At 40.3% G+C, this 27,997-nt stretch overlaps 2 protein-coding genes across 3 annotated transcripts; one reads left to right on the top strand and one right to left on the bottom strand.

Annotated features, from left to right (window-relative positions):
• Positions 1-56: 56 nt before the first annotated feature.
• Positions 57-21,387, bottom strand: kif5aa (kinesin family member 5A, a). Of its 2 annotated transcripts, none has more exons than XM_058787942.1 (29): positions 20,898-21,387; positions 19,881-19,968; positions 19,639-19,712; positions 18,484-18,588; positions 18,348-18,396; positions 18,215-18,270; positions 18,035-18,122; positions 17,499-17,623; positions 16,840-16,944; positions 16,611-16,759; positions 14,147-14,325; positions 12,631-12,845; positions 12,398-12,466; positions 11,185-11,391; positions 10,948-11,094; positions 9,142-9,330; positions 7,993-8,110; positions 7,507-7,565; positions 7,264-7,355; positions 7,071-7,172; positions 6,923-6,983; positions 5,684-5,755; positions 5,496-5,600; positions 3,809-4,025; positions 2,367-2,508; positions 2,230-2,294; positions 1,507-1,534; positions 1,277-1,364; positions 57-1,197 (listed from the first exon to the last, which is right to left on the bottom strand). In XM_058787942.1, exons 1-28 carry the CDS (start codon positions 21,024-21,026, stop codon positions 1,286-1,288), a joined length of 3,114 nt encoding a protein of 1,037 aa, XP_058643925.1. In that variant the 5' UTR covers positions 21,027-21,387; the 3' UTR covers positions 57-1,197; positions 1,277-1,285. The 2 variants fall into 2 exon arrangements, with proteins under 2 accessions (XP_058643925.1, XP_058643926.1); XM_058787943.1 differs by having other exon boundaries at positions 14,177-14,325; positions 20,898-21,385.
• LOC131546684 (uncharacterized) lies at positions 21,172-26,706 on the top strand. The gene is given in 4 exon segments (XM_058786453.1): positions 21,172-21,315; positions 23,722-24,789; positions 24,842-25,412; positions 25,415-26,706. Coding segments are annotated over 4 exon segments (3,075 nt in total).
• The last annotated feature ends 1,291 nt before the right edge of the window (positions 26,707-27,997 follow it).

Below are 27,997 nucleotides of genomic sequence, written 5' to 3'. Positions count from 1 at the left end.
ATATATATATATATATATATATATACCAGTTTTACGAATGAGGACATCCCCAAAGGTTGGTTTTTGGATATTTTATTTAAGTTTTGCTCACTTTTGGGTACAAATTTGTCCCCAAAATATGGTAAAGTAGGTACAGACACACACACACAATCACAGTTTTCTTTGAATTACATTTATTTCTCGGATTGGCTTCCAGCAAACTAGCACACTGTACATATATCACATAAAACAACCTTCAATAAAGATATCTTGAGTAAAACAGCTGACCTATTGCACAAACGCTCTTCATCTGTTTCTGAAGTGAAATTTTCTCTTCTAGTGGCGTGACAGAGGTTTGAATTAGGGAAGAAGTGTGAGAAGTGAACATTTCAGAGCAAACTAAATCTATGATTAAACCTTCATCATAATACAGTTTATACGGCCTCAGTCATTCATTGTCTTACTAAATATAGAAGTGAAGCATATCTGTCTAAAGACATCCTGAAAGAGAACTGAAGATGTGGAAAGAACAGTCACACATTCATCTAACAGACCAACCGGCGGAGGTGGAGGAAAGATCACACGGCTCTTCATTCTGTCATCCTGACTGGCTGATCAGGATTTTGTGAGAGAAATCAGAGCTGTGATTGGTCAGAGCCTTTGGCAGAATAATAATTTAGAACCGCAGCATCTGTGAATCTCTATATGTTCTCTTGACATATCACAACAATTTTTCATCCCAATCATTTTTGATGTGAAAACAAATATGACGCAAATCAAATATTATTGAAAATGTTTAGTTTTTTTCACAATTGGAGGTAGTCAGTACTTGAATATAATATGTATCAAAATCTACATTATGACACACACTGTTATATGGGAATCTAGGAGTGTGTATTTGCGCATACACATTCACAATATTTAACCGTCTGTCTTTAAGGCTCAGCAAGACTAAAGGGAAGTTATTTCTAGTACTCTCCTGTATTATAAAGCAAGCAATACAGATGTGTGTATTCAAATATCTACTGTACGTGAGGGACAAACAGACAAACATGCAACAGTGAGATACATGAGACGGGATACGTGATATGACTCTGCATGAACGATATAATCCATACAGTATAAGACGCTACAGAGTCAAGATGTCTAGGAATGAAAGTTCTGGAGCTCTACGAAGATGGCGAGGGCTGGACGGCTGCATGCACACAACTGGAATATCTGGAGAAAGCGGGACAGAATGAGAATCTGCAGAAAACAGAAGTTTCGTAGCTCGTTATATGCGTATGTGCTGGCTTACATTAAACGATTAACTGGCTGCAGTCTCCTGTTGCATGATATAGATTCGTGAAGCATCGTCCACAATGCTGCCACAGTGAACCTCGCTCCTGAAACACAGAAGCAGTGAGCGTAAGCGTACTCTACGCAGTCAAGTGCATGCAAACGCAAGCTAATGAAAACTTCAACGCTGAAATTAAAATTCACTGGTTAGACTTGAACTGAGTCACAATATATATGGAGTTTACTCACCTGTTATCATTAATATCTGTACTATTTCCTGAAAAGCATAAAGGAAGAGGTTACTACAGAGTAACCCAAAGACAAGGCACATCTAAACCAGGTAAACATTTCACAATAACAAGATCCCTGGGTAAACTGACACAAAACAACACTAGATCACTCCTACTGTAAGTGTGTGCTGTCAGACGATTAATCACATCCAAAATAAACGTTTTTGTTTACATAATATATGTATGCGTGCTGTCTATATTTATTATGTATATATAAATACACACACACATGCATGTATATATTTCAGAAAAATATGTTATGTTTATATATTAAATATATTTATTTATAATATAAATTATATACATGTAAATACTTTCAAAATATATACTGTATGTGTGTGTATTTATATATACACAGAACACACACATATATTACGCAAACAAAAACTTTTATTTTGGATGCGATTAATCGTTTGACAGAACTACAAAACACCTTTTCTTTAAACAAGAAATTACTGCTATTAATGTTGGAGATTTTCAACTACGTATCACATTGACAACGTCAAGAACTATTTATCATAAACATTTAAACTTTGTTGCATCAAAGACACTTGAGAACAGTTTGTAAGGACTGAATTAAATGATAAACTAGGTTACAGTCACAAATACCTGAATGCATCATGATTGTTCGTGGGCTGCTTATGTAGAAGCATGGACAAATTATTTTAGTGCACACGCTTACCGTTCTCCACGTCGAGCGGACAGGAGCTCATTATGTCTGTGGATCTCACAGTGCTGTATCCAACACTGAAATGAACAAACGGCAGGTGAGAGGAAGTGAAGACAGACAGGAAGTGGACGGTGAGGGCAGACACTCACGTGTTGGTTTTCTGAAGAGCAGATTTCTCCTCCTGATGGAAGAGAGCGTTGCTGTAGGACGTGGCAGGTTTACTCGCACGCGTGGAGGAGAAGCTGGTGGGAGACGTGGCTGTAACATGGTGTCCAGGTCTCACTGGCTTAGCTACAGCGGTCACACACAAAACAAAACAAAAATATTATTTATATAATCTTAGTCTGCTACTCCCTCATGGAGTTTTTGTTCTCTTCCACTGTTTAGTGGTGGCTTAAAAGACAATTAATGTTCAGTAAATCGTATTGATTTACCTGTACTTGAATAATTGAATTAAGCAGAATAATGACGTAACATTTTCTTCTCTAGAGCTGCTTTATAGCAGAAACTGAAGTTGCAATTATAACTGAATTTATTTCTTAAATCAAGGATTTTGCATCATCTTCATTATTGTAAAGCTGCTTTGTAGCAATATGTATTGATTAAAATGCTATAAAAATAAATGTGATTTTAATGACTGAATATTATTATATAGCACTTGCAAATAGGGATGGGCGATATCTTATAGTTTGCGATATACCGCTAAAAATTCTCCCTACGATAATAATGATAAAGTCTAGTTGTTGACATATTTCTGTGTGCGACCGTGTGGAGCGACATCGCGGAAGGTGGACGTGAAATGAGGAGCTCCTTCTACAATCTCAGGGCTGTACAGCGCACAAAAAACCAGGCGATGAATAAATATACTGCAGTGGCACGTGTGCGATACAGTTCTGCATGTGTATGAGCCTGTTTACAAACCTGCTGTACAAACAAAGATATCATTTATTGACATGCTTTTTCTCCAAATTAACTCCATAGTTGACCGTTTGAAATAACTTCTTTTTGTGACCAGGCGTGGTTTCATATTACAGAATGATAGTATTATATACAGTGATAAAGGCTATGTCGATTAGCATTGCATTATAAATATACTTTCCTTATAAAAAATACCCAAGATTGCTTGAAGAACACAGATAAACCATATATTTTGTGCAGTCGTATGTGTATTGTCTTCAAGTTTCATCAGTTAAAATTTCTCTTTCTTCGTTGTGTGTTTTATTCAGTGATAACTGGATACCTTTGTCTATATTATGGATTTCATGAAGCGTCGTCAGTGCTATTACTTCTGCGATGCATATGGAGTTTCTGCGCAAGAGCGCCCTCCGGCTTCCAGTATGAGTTAAACAGTCATTACGTTACGCGTGTACTTCTTTTAAACTTATTTTGGGTAAAAATCGGAAAGATAATACTTTTCTCTAAAGAAACAGGATTCCCTGAATTATCGTCATTGATATCGCAATAAATACCAGAAATATCGTGATATATTTTTAAGCCCATATCGCCCATCCCTACTTGCAATTAAGTCATTGTAAGGTTTGACACAAACAGAAAATGCACTCTTCACTGAATCTCAGGAGAGGCGCAGTACCGATCTGAGCGGCGTTGGATCGGCGTGTAGGATAGCGCAGGCGCATGGCGTCACGGATGCGCTCCACCTCCTGCTGGTAGCGCCGGCGGTCATTCATGGCGCCCTGTTTAGCGTCCTTCAGTGCTGCCTCCAGCGCCCGAACCCGCTCAGCCGTAGAACGAAGACGCTTCTCCAGCTTCGGAAGCTCACAGCGCAGATCTGCATTATCACGTACCAGCTGCGCAAACATTTGCAGAGCAGGCCGTTAGTAATCAGTATTATCATCATTACAAATAGAGGGATACAATATTATGAAATAAATGTGCTTAAAACAGTGTAAAGCTGTGAAAGTAAATCAGTACAAATTCTCATTACAGTGACAACGCTAGTCTTTTAGGGTACACAGCTGATATAGAAACGCTTATGTAGCAGTGTCATTTCTTTATATGTGTCCCTGGAGCACAAAACCAGTCTTAAGTCGCTGGGGTATATTTGTAGCAATAGCCAAAAATACATTGTATGGGTCAAAATTATTGATTTTTCTTTTATGCCAAAAATCATTAGGACATTAAGTAAAGATCATGTTCCATGAAGATATTTTGTAAATTTCCTACCGTAAATATATCAAAAGGTAATTATTGATTAGTAATATGCATTGCTAAGAACTTCATTTGGACAACTTTAAAGGCGATTTTCTCAATATTTAGATTTTTTTGCACCCTCAGATTCCAGATTTTCAAATAGTTGTATCTCAGCCAAATATTGTCCGATCCTAACAAACCATACATCAATGGAAAGCTTATTTATTTAATATTGACCCTTATATTATTTTTATAATACCACAGAAAGTTTTTTTTTTTACCCCAAAATTAAGAGGCGGGGGTGGTATTTGAAGTTACAAATGAAAAGGCAAAAGCTGCATGTGTATACTGTTTACATGTGTGTTGGTCATGATTTTTCATACAAATAGTATGGTTTGGACTCTAACTGAAACAGATATGCCTGGATTACATCACCGTCAACAACATCAAGGTAAATTCATACTAAGACTGCTGTGATCCACATGTTTCCATATGTTTTATTTGGCATTAGTTGTGAGACAACCAGACATTTTTCTAGTTGTTTGGTAAGCTTCATCACTGAGAATATCAATGGCGCTAATGATGCTGTAATTTTTTTAATTGTTAGTCTACATAAACACGCTGTGCCTTTTGCTCACTCGTGCATGATAGAAAAGAAGGAAAGTACACATTAAGAACTGACACAGCAGAATAGACTTCAGTGTGCACTGATCAATGTTTATATGCGAGTAAAAGCCTAAATTAAATCTGTTCATCTGTTGTGTTTCTTCAAAAGACTTGGATTAAACCGCTTGATTCAAATGGATTACTTTTACAACGTCTTTAGGAGCCTTCTGAAGCTTGGGACAATTTGGTTGCATGGACTTTTAATATGACATTTTGATATGCACTTCTTGTGCACATTATCTGTATTATTCACAACTGTTTTTTTTGAAACAAGAACATAAGACTGGAAATATCAATCAGTGCGTGAATCACATCTTGAAAGGTTAACCTGTTATTGTTCAAGTACTGCGATTTATATAAATACTTTGCTCAATAGAAAAAAAAGAAATCCGTTCGTATAAGAACTGTCCCAATTAACAATTTAAGAATGAATTTGCACAGAAATGTATACACATCCTAACCTGTTTATGAACCTTTGTAAGCTGATCCAGGTTGTTCTCAAGAAAGGAAATCTTCTGTTTCTGAGTGTTAGACCCCCCACTATCATCAGGTCCAATTTCTGTACTCTGTGTGAGGAGAACGAGTCAGAAACACACACAGCAGTGGAATATATGTTAAGCAAGATACCCCTGCTCACATGTGAACTCACTTTTTTAACCCGAGTCGTGAGGTCTTGAACGAACAGCTTGCGCAGGTTGTGGAGGGTCTGGAGTTCACGGGCCTGAGACAGAGACAGAAACAGGTACATAAGACCACTAACAAGAGCATGAGACTGAAATACCTAGTTTGGTGATTAACATACAGTATCGAGAGTGAAATTCTTCATTTTCAGGACATATTGACGATTCATAATCATCACCGTCATGAACACATGCTGAATGTTGAAGCCCTGCTTCACACTTATACACACGTATGTGAAGCAGCGACGTCCTTGCTTTAACGGTTATCTGTATTTCTAGGTTACTTCATTGAATATGTTCTTTAAAAACAGCCATAAACCATGAAGAAAAATCCTCTGAAATTAGCTTTGCTACAGAAACATGATAATAAATCAAAGGTAAAGTTTCTTAGCAATTCACAATCATTTTCATTAAGCAGGAATGCAAATGAACACTTGTTACAGCACTTGCATATCATTGCTCTTAAGTTGATTTTGATTGCTTCCAAGTCGTTTGGATAAAAGCATCTGCTAAATGACTAAATGTAAACACTCATGAACCACTTTTCTGAGCATCGCGTCTCATGTCACCAGTATTTTGCGGTGTAACCTATTCTCTCTAGAGCTGTTCTCACTCGTACTGCGTACATTTTCTCAAGTATCCAGTATCTGCACCCCAGTTTGTAGCACTAACTTCAGCTTGTTCTGCCCAATGTCTCAATTTGAATCTCTTGACTAAAGTTAAAGCTGCAGTCCGTAACTTTTTTGGGTTAAAAATGATCCAAAATCAATATTTGAGCAAGAACATAAGCCAGTATTCAAAACTATAACCTTACTTCAGCCCGATTCACAACGGTTAGCTTATAATAATGTTTTCCAATTTTAAGTGGTATGGGTAGGTTCTCGTGGGAAATTTGAGCATGGCACTGCATCATTACGTCACGTCTGTAAACATAAAGAAGTTGTCCCAGCTAGTATGCTATCACATGTGAAGATCCTGCAGGTGGCGCATCGTTTATAGCCTTTTCTTACAGCAGCTGGAGTAATTAAATGTATCATTTTGAAAGGATAATGTGTTTATATGAAACACATGTGAATGAAATTAAATTATATTCCAGTTTTAAATGTGCTTCTGATTACAGATAGCCTGGGATTACACAGGATTTGTATATAATTCAGATTAGAATGATGTAAAAAAAGAATAAGAGGAAGAGTGTATGAGAAACTTACGACAGTCTCCTCAAGGCGCTTGAGATCCTGTTTGGACTGCTCGTTCCTCTCCTGCTGAAACCTGATGAGAAACCACTGTTAACACACACTGAACAGATTCATTACACACTACAGCTGATTTACAGTCTCAGTGTGGAAGGAAACGTACGACAGCTGCTCCAGGCAGGCGCTCTTGGTGTCGTCCTGCAGTTTCAGGTTACTCAGACTGGACCGCACGTGAACCAGCTCCAGATCCAGAGCCTGGTTCTTACTGTAAGACACGTGGTGACAGCATTAATTACCATACCCAGCGATTACGCTAAAGCCTCATCTACAGAGGAAGAAGTCTCAGCCTGACTGACTCGGTAAGCTCGTCGATGAGGCGCTGCTTCTCGTTGATTTCGTCCCGCAGGTGGCTGAGCTGCGTCTGACGAGACTCCGCGTGGAGAGCCTTCTACACAAACACACACAAATAATCATATTAGACACACCTTCCTGCCATTAGTGACTTCTCTTTGTGTGAGAACCCATCATGTACAACATCTCTCGAGTCGTAATGCGTATGTTTATGTATTGAATACTAGATCCATGTTTGTTCTACTTACTTTCCCATCAGCCTCTCTGTCTGCCTTCTCTCCTCCCTCCACTTCTGCCACATTACTCTCTGATATAAACAGATATACATAATCATCAGTATAGCAGTACAGTGTACAGAAGTGAGCTCAATCTGAAATCTTAAGTTTTCAGTTCATTTGAATGTCCATCAATGACAGTCTATAGGGCTTTTGCTGAATTTTAATGTCCAACACACAGGAAGACCACACATTTAGAAAAGATACGGCATGCACAGAATTGCAGACAGTTCTGAGTTTGAATGTAGCAGAAGTCTTAAAGGTGCAGTATGTAATATTGAGCTAGCGGTTGAAATGGTGTGATTGGAAATGTTAGTTGAAACTCCTGAGGAACCTGAGTCAGAACAGTTAAAAAATGTCATAATAATCATCATCAACATAATTTTAAAAGAATAATATTTTTTTGAAGTGCAATGATTGGGCTTTATATCACTTAAGGTGTGTAATTGTTTGTCTCACCTGAGTTCTGCAGCACGTAGAGCTCTTCACTGAGAGCGTCATAGTTATCCTCCAGCTGCCTCTTTTTTTGCTCCACGTTCTGCATGTATTCTGTGAGAGACCGGATCTTCGCCTCGTGCTGCTCGCAGACACACACAGACAGCATCAGTCCTCGAGAACCACACGTCATGCTCCAGCTCAGCCTCAGAAAGATTCATCATGTAATACTGAACACTGTTTTTCCACATGTATTTTGCCAGGTTCTTTTCAGCATTGCATAAATTAAATAGCCAAAATGTGCTTGTTACTGTTTTGTCTTGCTTTTACAATTTTAAAACAGAGAAAGAAAATCGTTTTAAAATATTAGAAAATATTACAGATCTCGATTTGAACACTATGTGTGAATGTTATAATAAATGTATTAACAGAGTTGTAGTAATTCTTATCATCATTATTATTGTCTTACTTTTTTAGTTTATTTTAAAGAACAACAGTAAAATTAAAATGGAGGGGGCTTTTATTTTGGCGCAAACCCGCAGGAAGATCTCAGTGCTTCTTTTTGTTGATAACAGCAGGTTTATAAATGATTGGGAATCATTACAAATTTGGGAAGATGTTTGTCGCATGTACGCTGGTTGCTATTTGATCACGTAACATCATTGTTCGGTACAATTTATTCTGTCTTTTCATTTATTCTTCTTATTCCTATAGTCTTTTTGTAAATACTTTTTTTTTTTAGCTATTTTCGGCCGAATAATTTCAGTTCGGTGCATGTCTAGCCACGGTCACTATTAAGAATGTTTTAAAATAGATTGAAAATTATGTGGACAGAGACATATTTGCACTAAACCAATCTTATCATTAGTTCAATGTGTCAAAATAATCATAACTAGCAAATGATGAGAGACCTAATAGAAGGTGACTTAAATGTGTATAGCATCCAGTGTTTAGCATAATTTTTATTTACCGTTATTAATAAATCTAAACCGAATGCCTGCCCAGATAACACGTCTGCTCAGAAAACCATCACCTTATTTCAAAACATGCTGCTCAGAGTAGTTCAGGTTTAAAAATGTGTTCATAATAAAGTTCACACGCACTCACACACGCACACACACACGCGCACACACACACACACACACACACGCACACTCACACACGCACACACACCTGAGAGATGAGCAGCTGGCAGGAGGACAGCTCTCGGCTGGTTTCCTCCATCTTGCGGTGGCACTCTAGCTGCATGTTCTCCAGCTGTCTGCAGCGCTTCACCATCGACTTCACCTCCGACTTGATCTTACTGATGTACAGCCGCGCCACAGTGAACTCCTCCTCGATCGCACCGCTGATCTCCACCGGCTACACACACACACACAGATTACTGCAGGGACTGTAAACACACACACAACTACAACTACAGGAAACTGCATTTAATATAGTGCTTCATTACTTCCTGTGATTCACACTTCTTTTTAAGAATAAATTTGTAATAAATCATAAATCCAGAAACAAACAACACAGGATTTCCTAAATAAATGCACAGGGCCCTATTATTGTAACATTTTTAATAAATGTATGAATTGCATTGATTAGACATTTTTTTTTTTATTATTAAAACTGATTAAAAAAAATTAAATGGAATCTTGAAAAATTAAATTGTAAAATACAGAATTTGGGGAAAAACAAATCTGATTTTATAGAGCCCTACTTGTTTATTGTTTGTTTGTTTTTTTACTTTTAATAAATTGTTTTTCATGATTTAAATTAATTAGAGATGCTTTGTGCTCAAATTTAATATAACCATTACTAGGGATGTAACGATTCGCTCAACTCGCGATTCGATTCTCTCACGATTTTTTTAAACAAAATGAGATTGAAGACATTATACAGTAAATGAAAAGGTGTCCTTTTATTAGGCTATTGCTGCACTTTTCTTTGTGAAATTGAAATATAACAAAACTAAAATGAAATTTTAAAACAAACCCCAAATCAAACAAATAAAAGAAATCTCTTCATATAAACAAACTAAGGCTTTGTCTGTGCTCTTTCCATTTAAAGTTTAAAGAGGCAACCACTGCATTTTATTCATGATCCGAACAAAGACAGAACAGAATAGTCTGACTTTAGTTTTGTGAAACTATATAAAACATATCTGAACGAAACAGCAGAAGAGCTGAATGAGACACAGATTCACTCTCTGCGAGCAGGTGGTGCTTATGAACAGCAATGATGCAGTGTTTCCTTGGTTACTGCTGTAAACAAAGCAGCTGCGCTTATGAACAGCAATGATGCAGTGTTTCCTTGGTTACTGCTGTAAACAAAGCAGCTGAGCTTATGAACAGCAATGATGCAGTGTTTCCTTGGTTACCGATGTAAACAAAGCAGCTGAGCTTATGAACAGCAATGATGCAGTGTTTCCTTGGTTACCGCTGTAAACAAAGCAGCTGAGCTTATGAACAGCAATGATGCAGTGTTTCCTTGGTTACCGCTGTAAACAAAGCAGCTGCGCTTATGAACAGCAATGATGCAGTGTTTCCTTGGTTACCGCTGTAAACAAAGCAGCTGCGCTTATGAACAGCAATGATGCAGTGTTTCCTTGGTTACCGCTGTAAACAAAGCAGCTGCGCTTATGAACAGCAATGATGCAGTGTTTCCTTGGTTACCGATGTAAACAAAGCAGCTGAGCTTATGAACAGCAATGATGCAGTGTTTCCTTGGTTACCGATGTAAACAAAGCAGCTGAGCTTATGAACAGCAATGATGCAGTGTTTCCTTGGTTACCGATGTAAACAAAGCAGCTGAGCTTATGAACAGCAATGATGCAGTGTTTCCTTGGTTACCGATGTAAACAAAGCAGCTGCGCTTATGAACCATAGACATATATAGACACCCCATTTGACCGCTCCAAGCACATAGATGCGTTATAATATGGCACAACCTTTTATAATCTCTAAAAAGAGGACTCTCTGGGCTTACGAGCTTGATTTCTCCATTGCCAACGATGCTGCTGAACTCGCTGAGGTCCTTCATCAGCCCGTTTAACACGTCAGCGATGCGCTTCCTCTGCTGCGAGCTCACTTCCTGCATTTGAGCAAGCTCCGCCTCCAGCTCCATCAGATTCGCCTAGAAAGCAACAGAAGCAGTGAATCACTCAAGTCAGTCATTCACTGCTTGAATCACTGTGTAGCGTGAGAATAGGACAGCGGACGTCACCATCTTGAAGCTGAGCTGCTCGGCCAGCTGCTTGTTGTGCAGGTTCTTCTCCTCCACCTCCTGACTCTTCTGGTCGTAGTTGACTGCCAGCTCCTCCAGCGCCTGCAGAACCTCCCGCACTTCGGCTTTGGCGCTCTCGCTCTCCATCTGCAGGCGGCCCAGCTCCGTCTGCACCTTATCACTGTCTCCACGCGTGGACGCCAGCAGCTGCAACGAGATGGCGGTCATTAATGCGAGCTGGCAAAAGCTCCAATATCCACCTTACAGCACTTTACAAACAGATAGTTCAGCCTCTAAATCGGGACTGGATGAGCCACGTTTTGGGAACTAGCGACCATAGTTAGCTAACAAAGCTTTTAGAAAACGCACCACAGAGCGAGTCTCCTCAACTCATATTCAGACTGTCAGTTATTTGTGAATCAAATCTGCTGTGAAAGGGTGAGCTGTTTAAGCCAAAAAATTCAATTATTATTAAAATATTGCTATTACTTTTATTTCTTATTTACTAATATGGTGTGATTTGTTGTTGTTTTAAATAACTGCAAACTAACTTTTTGTTAAAATAATATGTTTGGATATTTTTCAGTGGGGATGTCAAATTACATTTGTAACTTTGCAAATTCATTGAATTTCAGATAATAACAACGTATTTCAATGACAGTCAAGTTTATTTATTTAGGTTTGAAAAAGAGACGTCTAGAAAGAACAGATGTAGTGTTTCAAATAATCCAATCATAGTCAGTCGTGTCTGGGATTGACCCACTGTGAACAGCGAATGAACAGCAAGGTCATTTTTTTCTTAATACATTTCAGAGCTGTTCAATTGTCAATCAAGCAAGCATATAGACTACGCTGGATTTATTTTTAGTGATATAATGTACTTGAAGTGCCCACTTACCACTAGAAAAATATAAGTTATCAACATTAAACAACTCAGATTGGGGCAAAAAAAACACATCCATATTCCTATAATACGGTGCTGTTTGGTTTGCATTTATTTGTTGCGCCCTCTTTGTGAATTGTTGATTCAAACATGTGATGTTAAGTAGCATTTCTCTCTTAACTAGCATTACTAGCATCTTCTATGTTTTGAAGGTTGAGCAGCTGTATTTATTTGTTTTTGGGATGTGCATGCACTATTTTTGAGTAAATAACATACAAACAATTAGCATATTAACAGCCACTACAGGACAATCTGAATGTGACCTCTGACCTCATCCTGATCCAGTATCTGCTCCTTCAGTTTCTCCACCAGCTGACACTGAAGATTGATCTCATCATCCTACAAAACACAGACAGTGAGAGCAATAAATCTTTTTATCTTGTTCTGCTATAAATACAGGAATCCATGATCTAATGGACGACACATTATGCACAGTAGTTAGTTTTCTGATTTACTCTGAATGCATCTGCATCTCAGTAATAATGTCACGAGTGCAAGGTCACCTTATCGTCCAGCTGTCGGTAGAGTTTGCGGATCTCTTCCTCATATTTCTGCCGCTCTTCCTCCGAGATCCGCACCACAATAGAGGAGGAGTCAGAGTCTCTCTCTCTCTCGCGCTGGCGCTCGGATGGTCTCTCGTTATCCAGAGACGTCTCATCACTGCCGTCCAGCTTCACCACATCAGCATCTGTCTGCTCCGTCTCTGGAACCTTCTCTCCTAGAGAAAAAAAACACAATGGCATCAGTTACGTGTCAGTGAATCCTCAACAATGTTTACCAAAATTCGTTAGCTTAAACCGGATAATACCAGCAAACAACCTTAAGCTGGTTTAAGTTGTTTTTAGCAGGAATTTTCAATTGATATTTGAGTAAGTATATCAAGATGGGATGTGATGTCATTAAATTATCAGTTCATTTTATTGAAGAATTTGTGAAATGCTGTGTCCCAAATGGCTTACGATTTACGGCTGTGGACTTACGAAACTGTGTAGTGTTATCTGTCTATTTATCATTAGGATATGCTCCAAAATCTTTGAAGTTAGCAGTTATTAAGAAACACAACTTGACCCAAAAGGATTAGTCAATTATAGACCTTAACTGCAGAATCTCTATCTCTAACTTTCATATCAAATATGCTCGACAAAGTTGTATGCTCTCAACGATGTTATTTCTGCAGATCATCCTATCATGGCTGCATCTCACGCATTATTGGACCTTAGTTCTGCTTGTCACCATGATTCCCTTGCATGAGCTTGAAAATTACATTGGTATCAGTGGACTGATAGTGTGGTTTAAAGCTTATGTATCTTGACTGTTATCATTTTGTTTTGGGAAATGAAGAAATGGTATATAAAACATAAGTTAGTTACGGAGTGCCACAAGGCTCAGTACTAGGTCCTTTGCTTTTCACTTTTCATATGCTTTTCATAGAAGACATGATCAGGAAACATGGACCAGTCTTTCATTGCTATAATCTTTCATTGCTAATTTATATTCTGATACTCAAATTCATATTTTCTCAAGGCCCCATGAAACCTACCAATTTACTATCTTAATGGACTGCATAGGACAACTAGTAAGGTCTTCATTGTTGAAACAAAAACCTTCAAATAGGAAAACCGTCTAAAAGCTAATTCACATATTAATGACCTCAAGGCTAGATTATTGTAATGGTTTAATAAAACAGGTTTATATATACTGTATATATATATAAAAAATAAAATTAAAAAAAAACTCCAGGTGGTACAAAATGCAGCAGCTAGAGGTTTGAACTCTGTCAAATTGCTAATACCAAGAATATCACAATCATCTGTATATGTCATTGTGGTAGATCCTTTTCACATTTAGATCCTTATAAAAGTGTTATTCAGAGATCAGAAACTATCTGTCAGTTTAAATCTACAATGAACACCATCAATTTCAGTATACTGAATTCTACTGTAGCTTGGAATCAACTATTACATTGCACACATCTTGTAAAATTTGTATTGTATAAAGCACTATATAAATAAAACTGACTTGACTCATCAGAGCAGTGCAAAGGCTCACCGCTGCGCCAGCGCCGCAGCTCCAGCTCCAGACTTTGGATGGTGTCCTTCAAGCTCTTGTTCTTCTCCTTCTCTTTCTCGTACTTCCTCTTCCACTGCTCAGCCGTCAGCTCCAGGTTAATGGAGGCCGAGTTCTTGATGGTCTTAGCACTACAACACACACACACACACACACACACACACACACACACACACACACACACACACCAACCAGTCTATTAATTCAGTGCAATTAATTCTAAAGCTTTAAATCTGCCATTGGTTTTCACTGATAGAATGTTCAACCCTCAATTTAACCAACAACAATTAGCTTGTTAAAGGGATAGTTCACCCAAAAACACTTCACTTGTTCTGTGATTCCTCAATAAAATAGCTTAGAAACTGAAAAGTTCAAGCATATATTTCTTAATAACTAAGTCCCACAGCTTCACTACTAGTAGAGAGTCGCTGCCAGGTAGAATTAATTCACACATGCAATCGCTCTCACTAATGCATTCATATGAATGTAATCTTTACTGTGCAACTTTATCTGCATCTGATTTAGAACGAGCATAGAACTGTGAGACATATAACGAATATAAAGACAAAAGAACTGATAAAAATGAGCTGTTATAGGAGCAATAGCCATGTGGGCAGCGCTGTGTCATATGCCAGCTGTGCACAAGCTGTTTGAGTCTCAGCTCCAGACTTATTTTTTCATTAATGATCTGCGACTAGTCGACTTCGACTCGACTTTCATCACATAAAAGTAACAAGTCGTTCAACCCCTAGTTTGAATTAAGATTATTTTGTTTACCCCACTGGCAGATTATTTTGCTTGTTCTAAGCAAAAACTCACTTAATTTTGACTTGTTTTTGCTGAAAACAAGACAATAATTTTTACTTGTCTAGAGAATCCCTCTTGATTCAAGAATGTTTAGATTTTTTTGTCTTGTTTCCAACCAAAATATCTAAGTAAGAAAAGCATTTTTTGCAGTAAGACATTAAAGTGTCTTTCAGTTAGTCATAAATGCTCGTCAGTTCATTCAGCAGTAACACTTAAATATGTATATTTGACAGACAATAGCAGTAATCCACATCTAGACTACATATAAAGATGCCCTACTTCACTGAATCAAAAAAGCACTCAAAAGTTCAGCTAACTCCATTAATTATATGCTTGAACTATAATTCATTTGTATTTAATTGCAATTAACATGCAACATTGCATTCAGTTAACACTTAATTGTTTGTGTTGTAAATACTCTTTTAAAAGTGCATTTCTTTTTCACAAGGGCAAGGACCATTGAAAATATTGTTTTAAAGGGGTCATATGATGCGATTTCATGTTTTCCTTTCTCTTTGGAGTGTTACAAGCTGTGTGTGCATAGATAAGATCTCTAAAGTTGCAAAGATTAAACACCTCATTCAAACACGCCCTCGCATGTCTACGTCATTGTGTGGCGAGATTTGCAAAACACCGCCCAATGTTTACGCAAAGAAAAAGGGCGGAACTATTATTCTCACTGTAGTATTGTTGTTGCCGTCGGCGCCATGTCCTGGAGACGCTGTGTTTCATTGTGAAAGCGAAAGTACTTTGATTGGGCTTCCAAAAGAGGACACAACTAGAAATCAGTGGTTAAGTTGTATTTACAGCACTGTTCCAGAACAGTTCAACCCAAATATTCGAGTGTGTGCAGCGCATTTTACGGAGGACTATTTCCTGAACCTGGAAGAGTAGCCTACAATGTGAACACTATAAAGTGGGGCAATTCCAACTTTGCAAGGATAGTCTGGCGCTTCTGACTCACAGCCTGTAAGTATGTTTTCTTATTTAAAAAAATTGCCACTGATGATTCAGATGCGAGTTTTGAGCTGTGTAGAGTAGTGCTTGTTGTTTGTCGTTTCTCAGATCCAAATGCATAAGTCATTATAATCAGTCCTCACTGGATGCAACAAATGCCTCGTTTATAATGGGTTTTATTGTTTTTGTGTCATCGCGCCGTTTACATTTCCGTCTCACGCTTGAGGTATTCGGCCAATCACAACGCACTAGATAGCTGGCCAATCAGAGCACACCTCGCTTCTCAGAACGATGAGCTTTGTAAAAATCGGCACATTTCAGAAAGGCGGAGCATAGAGGAGCAACAATAATGTACAGTATGTGGAAAATAATGTGTTTTGAACCTCGAACCACATAAACATTGCATTACACCAAATAATGTTCTTTTTAGCAACTTCATATGACCCCTTTAAAATTGCTCTGATTTTACTTTGTTCTGAAGTTTAGGTTTATAATATCATTTGAATGTTGCTGTTTTATATTATTAGTAAAGCTGTCAGAAAACATGATAATTATAACTGAGATGATAACTGAACTCAATGAAGATTTGTGTTTGATCTAGCTGTGGTGTTTTTGCACTACTGTTGTGCAGGTGTGAATGTGCTGGAGGTACCGCTGTCCAAACATGAGGGTGGATTTGGTCTCGGCGTCGTTATAGCTGGAGGGAGAGCAGCAGATGAACATGGTGGTCCTGCAGTTTCCTCCCAGAGAGTCCTGCAGGATCCTGGTCATCTTACTGTCGCGGTACGGCACGTGAGTCTTCTGCTCACACACACCAGGGACATGACGTAAGCAAACACAGATATGCACGGTCATATATGTGTGCGTTTGCGAGCACTTACAGTTCCTTCAGCGAGAGCAGAGATGACGTTGCCGAGAGAAGACAGAGACTTATTGATGTTTTTAGCTTCATCCAGAACGGCTCCAGCTGCTCCTGTCTTACTGACCTGCGTGTGAAAATACACCATTAACAAGCTTTACGTCACGGTTTCTGTTAGTTTGGTGTTTCATCGCCCCCTTGGCCCTATTTCATTTGTTTTCATAGTTGTCAATATGAAATATCATACACTGGGGGAACTCAGATATACATTCAAATATTTAATACCTCCATGATATATAGTGACATTATGCTTACTTGCTTTCTCCAAACTAAAGGGAGAATTTTAGGTAAATTATTTTCATTTTCTAAAAAAAAAAAAATAAAATAAAATAAATGTAAGTAGTTTCTAGAGCATTTTGTTTTGTTTAAACTCATTGTTAAGCAACGAGCTCCACGAGTCTCTGGGTCTCCTGATATGACTCTAGATGAGGCTTTATTCCTTTTTTGTTTGCCTGTATAATTTTCTGTCTTTAGTTTTTTAATTAATGTTGTTTGTAACCCAATGTTCTTAGAAATATTTTGTGTTTCACATTAGAAAGAGGGGGTCAAAATTAGTGTTTTCATTAAGAGAGAGCTAAGCTCTTAAACATGACAATTAGATCATTTTTACAATAAAAAGACCTTCTCGCTGCCAGCCAGATCCACCAGGTAGAGCTTTCCGCAGAGTTTCTGCTCCGTCTCCACGTGCTCCTGCTTGATGTTGATCAGGAAGATGCTGTGACTGCGAGAGCTGTGCTCGTTCATATCTGACAACAGAACAGCCTCTCGTTTACAGCTCATTCTCAAAGCCTAAAATTATAATTCATTCAAACTCAAGCTGTGTCGTTGCAGAAATGCATTGTATTTTAAAATATATTTGAAACAGCTATTTTAAATACTGTATTTATGCAGCCTTGGTGAGAAACAAAAACTTAAAAAGTGAACAAGACAAGCTTACAGCAAACTTTTGAATGGCTTATGTATATAAACACAACGTGAATTTCAAGCATAAGATCTCCACTGTACTGTACTTTTTTTAATGTGACTGAACTGTCAGACTGAGATGAAGGCATCATGACTGTAATTTACACCCTGTTATTGTGATTACAAAATACTAGCGATAACAATTGAAAAATTGAACCTGAAGTGAATTTGAGAACAATGACAAAAGCGCTCACTGGTGACAGCGACGTGCCGGTTGGACTTTCCCTCGTCGATGACGTCCATGACCTCTTCAGGACTGGACACGAAGCGCTCGGTGCAGCCCTGACGCCACACACACAGAAAACAGCTGCTTCATTACAGTTCACACTGATTAACTCACATCCTCACAAAACACGCTGCCGGAGGAAAATCACCTTCACATAAGGGACGCGGTTCTTATCCTCATGCACAGACAGGTTGGTCTTCGTGACTAAAGAGGAAAGAAGCACAATGAGGAATAATATAACAACCATTGTAGTGAATTTGGCTTTTCTGTTTTCTACAAACCATCCAGAAGATCCCGGATTTTCTCCATGTAGATCTCAAAGTAGGACACCTGAGAAATTCAAACACGGGTTAATTGAGTGCGGTCAGGTTTATAACTAGACGATGGACATGCCATTCGTTTGTGCTCTTTGTGTACCTTGATGTGGAACTCCAGGTTCTCATCCATGGAGAAGATGTGGTTGAAGATGTCCTCTGCGATGCGGGGAATGATGCCCATCTGCTGCGGGTCGTGGAGGTTGCCCTGGAAGTGCCATCACAGTCAAACTGACTTCAGTTATTAAAACTCATCTTAATCTAATCGAACCGTGCAGCAGTGCTTCTAAATCAACAAATGATAGCAAAATGTATTTATATTGTTATTATGTTTATTATTTAGATAATTAAGCAAAATAATCATATTATTTCACACGGCAGAAAGACAAGTTCCATCCTTGAAAACCTTTAATTGCAGAAGGTGAAGCAGACACTGGTTGTGTTTCCATCCAAAGATGCGAAATTAACTTCAGCACAAAACTGGAATATCGCATAATAAGCAACATTTCCATCCAATGAGAACAAAATCGTCACTTTCTGATAAACTAGCACTAAATATCACTAAGAAAAAAAGGAGAAGCCGCTAAATATAAAAATAATCATTTTCTTTTATAATAAATGACTTGTGCCTCGAGTGAGCGGACGAAACACAATAAATGTGCTCCACCCAATGCTTTCCTCTGCTCTCTACTGTCCTGTCCATTAAAGGTATAATCACCCATAAATATGACTTAAAATTTATGCGCATCTTCCATCCATCCATGTTTATTGTATCTGTCCCTAAAAAAATAAAACATTAAATAAATAAATAATGTGTATTAGCTGCGGAGAGCATAAAACCATTGAAATTTAGAAAGCAAAACTGTATTTGTGTTATGCTAAACATCTGCAAAATTGACAGTAAGTCTTTTTTTATTATAGGTAATTACTTTGGTACAGTGGAAGGTTGCCAATGATGTAAAATTTTGTCTTTATGTGAAAGCACCATGACTGTACATCCTTGAGTCTAGAACAAACTTAAAGATCTACTGTGAAATGATCAGGTATCGTTCTTACATTGATATATAGGATGCATTATCTTGTGATTGATTTTGTGAGTACTTACAGGGAAACTGGCCAATAATATTTGATGTTTGTTTTGTTACAGGCACACTGTGTACGGATGATATCAGACCGAGTCATTCACGGGTACAAAATTGTGCAATAATGTAAAAGTGTTAAAAGTATGATCATTATTTCATCTAAAATATAACTGTACCTCCATGGTATGGGTCTTTCCAGAAGAGGTTTGTCCATAAGCGAAGATGGTGCCGTTGTAACCTCCCAGCACATCTACACACACACACACACACACAGCTAAACATCAGAGAACACGTTTCCTCTGAGGAGCATCTGCTAAACATTATCCCCACAGACAGTCAAATCATAATTAATGCCGCTATGGTCCAAACTATGAAACGCGACACGCTGCTGAGGAGCATGAGGGCGTCACACACTGACCTTTGACGATCTGCTTGGCGCAGGTGTTGTACACCTGCTCTTGGGTGGTGTTGGTGGGAAACACGCGGTCGAACACGTACGGTTTTCCCTGCACACCCATAAAACCCACACAGAGGAAGAGAAGAGACACGAGGGGAAAAAAGGAGAGTCATTGTTTGGTCTCACTCTGGTATTGATCAGGCCACTGATCACGTCACAGAGGAGGCTATAAACCGTGTCATTTCAGATTTATCCAGTATGTGACCCTGGAGCACGAAACCAGTCTTAAGTCGCTGGGGGATATCTGCAGCAATAGCCAAAAATACATTGCATGGGTCAAAATTATCCATTTTTCTTTTATGCCAAAAATCATTAGTATATTAAGTAAAGATCATGTTCCATGAAGATATTTTATAAATTTCCTACCGTAAATATATCAAAACTTAATTTTTGATTAGTAATATGCATTGCTAATGACTTAATTTGAACAACTTTAAAGGCGATTTTCTCAATATTTAGATTTTTAAAAAAATATTTCCTAGCCAAATATTGTCCTATCATAACACACAATGCATCAATGGAAAGCTTATTCATTCAGCGTTCAGATCATGTATAAACCTCAATTTAAAAACAAACAAACTGACCCTTATGACTGGTTTTGTGCTCCAGGGTCACATAAGCCTTTAGCATTACGTACTGCATACTTACATCACCTTTAACCGTACACTTCCTTAATCAAAAAACATTGTTACACTGCAGCCATCATCAGCCACTCCCTGCATTCACACTCACTCACTACATGAAGATTATATATATATATATATATACACATATAGAAGGTCAGTCATGAGGAAGATGCCAGTAATAAGGATGCTGTTTTTGCGCTGGAGATGAAGAGGCCTACAGCCTCTAGATGTGCTGACGTCATACTGACACACCGCCAGCCGCTTCCTCAGCATCACTTTACCTAAGCGTTTAACATAAGAGCTGCGCATTTCTGCGGAATCCGGTTTAATAATCACAAATCAGAATTATTACCGCGATGATGACGGTGTCGTCCGCTTGAAAGGTCGGCAGGAATTTGTCTCCGCGCAGGATCTCGGCCTGATTGAGAGGCCTAAAGCGACAGAGCACTTTAATATTACACTCAGCTACTGCGTCCGTCATGATGCTACACGATAACACGGGGATTCGGATGAACGCGGAATGCTTTGTTTATATCGAAGCGCGAGACGGTGGCGTTAGTGGCCTGAGCGCGAGAGAACGGCGTCTGCTTCAGAGGTCTGGATTCAAACGCAGCTGAGGTCCTGGGATGAGGTCGTTGTGTCTGGTGCGGGGTGTTTCGCAGGAAGCTGCTCGTGTGATTGTGGAGGAGGAGGATGCTGCTGATGCTGAGGCTGAGGCTGTTGTCATGAGGGATGCGGAGGGAGGGAGGGGGGCAGGGCGTGTCCGCTGCGTGACCGCTTCACTGCCTTCACTCTTCACTGCACGGCGTCACTCGCATCAAGCTTCTCGCTGTTATTATTAAGATATTAATCGTAATTAATTAGAAATAATCTATTCTGCTGAAGAAGAAAGCAGACCCGCTGTCACGTGGTGCGTGTTACTTTCCTCAGCGCTGCTCAGGATGGACCAATCACAGCCGGGTACTGGATCAGGATTATTTTGTCATTTATATAAAGATTGACAGGGCGGATTTCCATAAACACATCAAGCAGCCAAACTAAAGACGATTATAATTTCTATCGCACAAATATAATCCTTAAAATCAAATTTGTCTCGAGATTTGAATGCTGTACAAAGGAGGCTTGCAGCAGCACCCTCTGGAGGACGATGCCTGTTTTGAGCTACATATTTTGCATCCCTTGTGAGAGGAGAACAGACTCAAAATCGCAAGATCTTATGCAAGTTATTCTCGAAAACAGAGCCACTTTTTGCTGAATGGGTGTTATGCACAATTTTATTGTTGTAGCTCCATCCACCAAATATTAGCCTATAACTGCTTATTAAAGAACTGGTGGAATGAACTTCCCACCCCTATCCAGAATGCTGAATCACCGACACCTGAAAACTCATCTCTTTCGTCACTATTTGACTTCATCTTAAAAAAATTATTTTTTTGCTTTCTCTTTCCTTAATCTCTCCCTAGTTTGTACTAATCTGAACAATGCCTGGAACTTTATATTGCAAGCGCTTCCTGCATTTATTTGCCTCTTTATGATGAATCACTTATTGTATTCCTTAATTGTAAGTCGCTTTGGATAAAAGCACCTGCTAAATGAATAAATGCAATTTAAATGTAAATGTAGAACATAGTAGTTTTAATCTATTTACAAATGTTGGCCTTTAACATATAGACAAAATATGTAACGACAAATTACGTATAAATATTAAATATAAAATTAATAATAAAACAAATTAATGCAAAACAAATACATTTAATACTATTATAATGTTGTGAATAATTAATAATATTAACTTTTTTTAAAAAGTTGCAGGTATGTTGAGATTCATTTAAGGGGAAAAAAAAGTTCTCTCAAAAGAGACAACTGTGACAATGTTTTACTCCTTTAAATCCAATCAAAAATATTATTAGATGACATTTTTAATTAATTAATTAATTAAACAAATGCTTGGGTTTGATTTGGAGGAATGCATAAACTGATAAAATGTGTACTGTAATACAGTGTAATACTGTAAATACAATGTACAGGTTGCTGGTTGCAAAGTGTAAATATAAACACACATAGATATACAGATATACACAGATTTGACAGTTACTAGCATTTTCTGATTGCTAGGAGAGGTTAAAAATAGACAAAGTAAATTAAAAATCGCATTGTAATGTAATATAGAGAAAGATGCCAAACACTCCTGAAACTGCAGCTGATAAAAAATGCAGTGACTGTGATTTTATTGAGTTTAGCTTCCTGTTCCTCCAGAACTGCAGCCAAAATGCTGACGAAATCAAACAGCTGCAAGGGCATTATGTTATTTTGTCTAGTTATGAGATCAAATCGATAGTAATGAATGTCCACACTGACATATTAATAATTGAAAAAAATTGCTTGAGAGAGTTTTGAGTCAGACTGATGTCACTGTGACATTCTAGTGATGGATAAATCATTGCATCCACGTCTTATCACTTTTTAAGACATCCTTCATTGTGATAATTAAAACCATCCATTGACTGGCCTGATTTAAATTGTATATGATGCAGTTATGGCCAGATTGACTATAACAGCTTGAGCCAGCACAAACCCTGTTTTGGCATTTTAAAAGCATATATAAAGCAAATTGTAACCCATTCTGCACTTGACACAGCTGACATAATACTTGCTGATTTGTGCCGCTCTTGTACATTGTGTTTGTCATTATAATAAAATAAAAATTATTAGTAATAATCTTGTGACAACAATTCAGTTGTTTTCATATATTCAGCTCAGAATGTCTCTGTTCATGAAAGCTCTCAGTAGTCTGTTCTTCCAGAAGAATCATGTTGAGGTTGAATATTATGAAGTTTTCCTGCTATTCTGTTTGCCGTTAATGTTCTCTGTATGATAAACTTCTTGAAGATCGCTGACATCAACTTTTATGAAAACAAAAATGAGAGAGTGGCAAACATTCTAGTCTGCTCCTTTTGGCAAACAAGTTTGTTTAATCTCAGTTGGAATTATTTTCCCTCCATTGCAACCTCCATGAAGACCATAGAAAGCATTTGGTTAGTTCACTGTAAGCTAATCATCACCCACCCAACAGATATAGATATATATATAAAAAACAACTACTCACTATAGCAGGTCATGAGAGATGTCATGAGAGGCAGCTCTCCGACGAAGATCTCCATGCTTTCTGCTTTGAGTGTTTGGGGGAAGAGCACGCGATCCTGGGGCTCGAGGGCGAGTGCGAGCACTGCGATCTCCTCTCGATCAAAGTGCTTTGTGCGCGGCTCGCCTTCTTTAGAAGCTCGTGGGGATCGCGTGTCGATCTGGCCGAGGCATGTGAGACGGACCTGCCCCTTTCTCTCGCTCTCTCGCCGGATCATGAAGCCCTCGTGTCCGTTTCTCAAGCACGCTTTGGCGCTTCTTCTGAACGGGCCGAGGAGACTTCATCTCTTGCTTCTGGGGAGGTGGAAAGTGCCACCTCAGAGCGCTCCTCTCGTGATGAAAAAGCTTATGAGGAGTTACTCGAGGTGGTTACTCGAACAGTCGATCGATTACATCTAGACTGGCCGCAGGAGCAAGAGACCTCCAAACGCTCAAAGTTAGACGACAGATATCTGTCGGGTGGTCGGGGGGAGGGACCTCAGCGACGGTCTCTCCCCTTCTTCGGTGACCTCCATGACGAGGTAACTCGTTCATGGAACAGACCGTATTCGTCCCGTGTTTTTGTGCCATCGAAGTTGATCTACTCGACTATCATTGATGCAAAGGCACAGGGCTATATGATGATGCCCCAGATTGAAGAGATGCTCGCGGGCTATCTCTCTCCTGGGAGCTCATCATCATTAAAGAAAGCAACTCTCCCCACCAAGCCATGCAGAGTAACATCTTCACTGGTGGGGAAAGCTATTCAAGCAGCGGGTCAGGCTGGTGCTGCTTTGCACACTATGGCAGTTTTGCAAGCATACCAGGCTGACCTGCTGAAAGATTTGAGCACAGGCGGGTCAATTGATGAAGAGGCGTTTTTAGAAATTCGACGGGCCACAGATTTGTCTCTCTGTGCGACCAAGCAGACGGCCCGTGCCATCGGCCATTCTATGGCTGCCATGGTTTTACATGGACATCTGTGGCTCAACCTCACGGGCATCAAGAATAAAGACCGTGCTTTCCTCCTTGATGCCCCCATCTCACCTTTCGGCCTATTTGGCGACGCCGTCAACACCGTCGCCACTAGGTTTCGGGAGGCAAAACGCTATGAGGAGGCATTTGTGAGGTTTCCTTCCCGCCGTGCTCAAGGTCTGGTTCCTTTGAGGCGTGAAGCACAAAAAGAGAGCTGCATGGAAGCTACTGCCAAATATCTCCCCCTGGGTTCAAAGGACCGTTGAGAGAGGCTACAGGATTCAGTTTGTGTATCATCCTCCGCATTTCAACGGCGTGGTCTCCACTTCCGTGAAACCGGAACGAGCGCATTTGTTGACACAGGAATTGCAAACTCTGCTGGACAAAGGGGCCATAGAATGTGTTCCCCTGCCAGACAGACAGTCAGGCTATTACAGCCGGTATTTTCTCGTTCCCAAGAAGGATGGGTGGTTGCGTCCGATTTTAGATCTTCGCGGGTTGAACCGCTACCTCAGAACATACAAGTTCAAAATGCTGACAATCAAGATGATTGTTTCTCACATCCAATCTGAGGATTGGTTTGTGACAATCGATCTAAAGGACGCTTATTTTCAAATAGAAATATTGCCACAACACAGGAAGTTCCTGAGGTTCGCTTTCGGGGGCGAAGCTTACCAGTATCGGGTTCTTCCGTTCGGCCTAGCCTTGTCACCCCGCACATACACCAAATGCATGGATGCAGCTCTGGCTCCTCTACGACTCCAGGGCATCCGCATTTTAACTACATAGACGATTGGCTGATTCTGGCTCAGTCTCAGGAGCTAGCGCTTCAACATCGGGGTGTCGTCCTAGCTCATCTTGAATCTCTGGGGTTGAGACTCAACGCCAAGAAAAGCGTTCTCTCTCCTGCTCAGAGGACAACGTATTTGGGGGTCGTATGGGATTCGATCGCAATGCGGGCACAGCTGTCTCCTGCACGCGTCGAATCCATTCTAAACACCCTAAAGAACATCAAGCTAGGCCAGAAAGTCACGGTTCACCACTTTCAGAGAGTGCTAGGTCTCATGGCACCTGCATCCATGGTGATACCTTTGGGCCTCCTGCACATGAGATCGTTTCAGTTGTGGCTCAGAGCCAGGGGATTTCATCCAAGGGCCAATCCCCAGAGGCAAATAAGGGTTACGTGCCGGGGGCTTCGTACCCTATCTATGTGGCTCAGACCCCGGTTTCTGACTTTGGGTCCCACTCTAGGTCCGTGTTGTCGTCGCAAGATGCTAACGACAGACGCATCCCTCATGGGTTGGGGAGCGGTCTTAGATGGCCGTCCAGCCCAAGGGATCTGGAGAGGTCATCTTCTCGAATGGCACATCAATTGCCTCGAAATGAAGGCTGTATTTCTGGCCCTGAAATACTTCCTCCAGCAGTTAAGAGGCTACCATGTCCTAGTGCGGGTGGACTACACGGCGGTAGTCTCTTACATAAATCGTCAGGGCGGACTGCAGTCGCGCCACTTGAACGAGCTAGCGCAGCAGATTCTACTTTGGGCACAGAAGAAGTTCCTGTCCCTCAGGGTGATTTACATTCCCGGGCATATGAATGTGGGAGCAGACTTGCTGTCCAGACAAGCTGTGATACACGGGGAATGGAAACTCCACCCCGAAGCAGTCAGTCAAATCTGGGAAAGATTTTACGAAGCAGAGGTGGACCTCTTTGCTTCACAGGAGACAGCACAATGTCCCCTCTACTTCTCTCTGACTCATCCAGCTCCCCTGGGTCTGGACGCGATGGCCCATGTGTGGCCCAGACTGCGTCTTTATGCATTTCCTCCGATTGCTCTGCTCCCGGGAGTCCTGGCCAAGGTCCGTCAACAGGGGTCTCACCTCTTACTGATAGCGCCCCGTTGGCCGACCAGAATATGGTTCTCAGATCTAATATCTCTCCTCGACAGCTCGCCGTGGGCGATTCCGGTGAGGAGGGACCTTCCCTCTCAGGCACAGGGGACAATATTTCATCACCGGCCCGAGCTCTGGAACCTTCACGTCTGGCCCCTGAGGGGGACCAACTAAGAGATGCTGGCCTTCCAGCAATGTAATAGAGACTATTCTAAGCGCTAGGGCTCCCTCCACTAGAAGAACTTATGCCATCAAATGGTGCGTTTTCAAAAGTTGGTGTACGACATACCATACAGATCCAGTTCACTTCCAGATCGTTTCAATACTGGAGTTTCTGCGAGAAAAACTGTCCTTGGGCACATGTCCTAATACTCTCAGAACTTACGTGGCCGCCATTTCGGCTTGCCATGTTCTGATTGATGGGGTTTCGGTGGGAAAACACCCTCTAGTTGCGCACTTCAATCGAGGAGCTAAGCGGTTGAGGCCACCCACTAGAGCGACAGTTCCTTCATGGGACCTTGCTATAGTGCTTGAGGGCTTAGTGGACACCCCTTTCGAACCACTAGAGTCAGCGCCTGTCAGGTTTCTGACCCTAAAGATGTTTTTTTCTAACAGCTATTACTTTTCTGAAGAGAATTGGGGATTTGCAGGCTCTGTCAGTCTCGCCATCCTGCCTAGATTTTGCCCTTGGGCTGGTAAAAGCTATTTTGCATACTCACCCTAGTTATCTTCCAAAGGTTCCATTCTCGACCATAAATCCAGTCGTTCTCAAAGCCTTCTGCCCTCCGCCGTTCATGACACCGGAGCAAGAGAAACTTCCCTTACTGTGTCCAGTACATGCTCTCCAGGTTTACGTCCACCGCACTAACCAGTGGCGTAAGTCGGAGCAGCTTTTTGTATGTTATGGAGGCCGCAACCGGGGGGCGGCTGCCACTCGACAGACTATGTCACATTGGGTGACGGGTGCTATTGCCCTAGCCTATGAGGCGCGTGGTCAAGCTTCGCCTCTAGGTGTAAGGGCCCATTCAACCAGGGGGATTGCATCTTCAATGGATTTGGCAAGAGGTGTCCCCTTGCAGCAAGTTTGTGATGCAGCAGGTTGGTCCTCTCACACATTTGTTAGATTCTATAGTTTGGATGTTCATGTTACTCCGGGCTCGCATGTCCTTGAGTCGACATCCCAGAGTCATGTCTGAGACCTCGTCAATGTTTGTGCGCACACACTACACAACGTTGGGGGTCCAGACACTACCAGTGCGGCGGCGTTGGTATTCTCGTTCCCAATAGCGCTTTGAGCGCAGCATCGAGAGTAGCTTTTGATAAGGGAACATCTCGGGTTACTTGACTGTAACCCTGTTCCCTGAAAAAGTGGGAATGAGATGCTGCGCCTCAGTGCCGCACTGTAAGCATGACTGGACGTCCTTTCAGACAAAAGTTTGACCTGAGGATGTTTCCGCGTCACATC

Source organism: Onychostoma macrolepis, chromosome 09 (assembly GCF_012432095.1).
Source record: "Onychostoma macrolepis isolate SWU-2019 chromosome 09, ASM1243209v1, whole genome shotgun sequence".
NCBI lineage: Eukaryota > Metazoa > Chordata > Actinopteri > Cypriniformes > Cyprinidae > Onychostoma > Onychostoma macrolepis.
This window is presented reverse-complemented; position numbering and strand designations above follow the sequence as displayed.

Excerpts from the sequence above, each read along its gene's own strand:
- kif5aa (XM_058787942.1), bottom strand. The coding sequence starts at position 21,026 with ATGACGGACGCAGTAGCTGAGTGTAATATTAAAGTGCTCTGTCGCTTT. Across the intron at positions 5,601-5,683 it reads TCACGACTCGGGTTAAAAAA|AGTACAGAAATTGGACCTGA; the intron begins GTGAGTTCACAT and ends CTCCTCACACAG. Across the intron at positions 1,365-1,506 it reads ACAGATATTAATGATAACAG|GAGCGAGGTTCACTGTGGCA; the intron begins GTGAGTAAACTC and ends TCTGTGTTTCAG.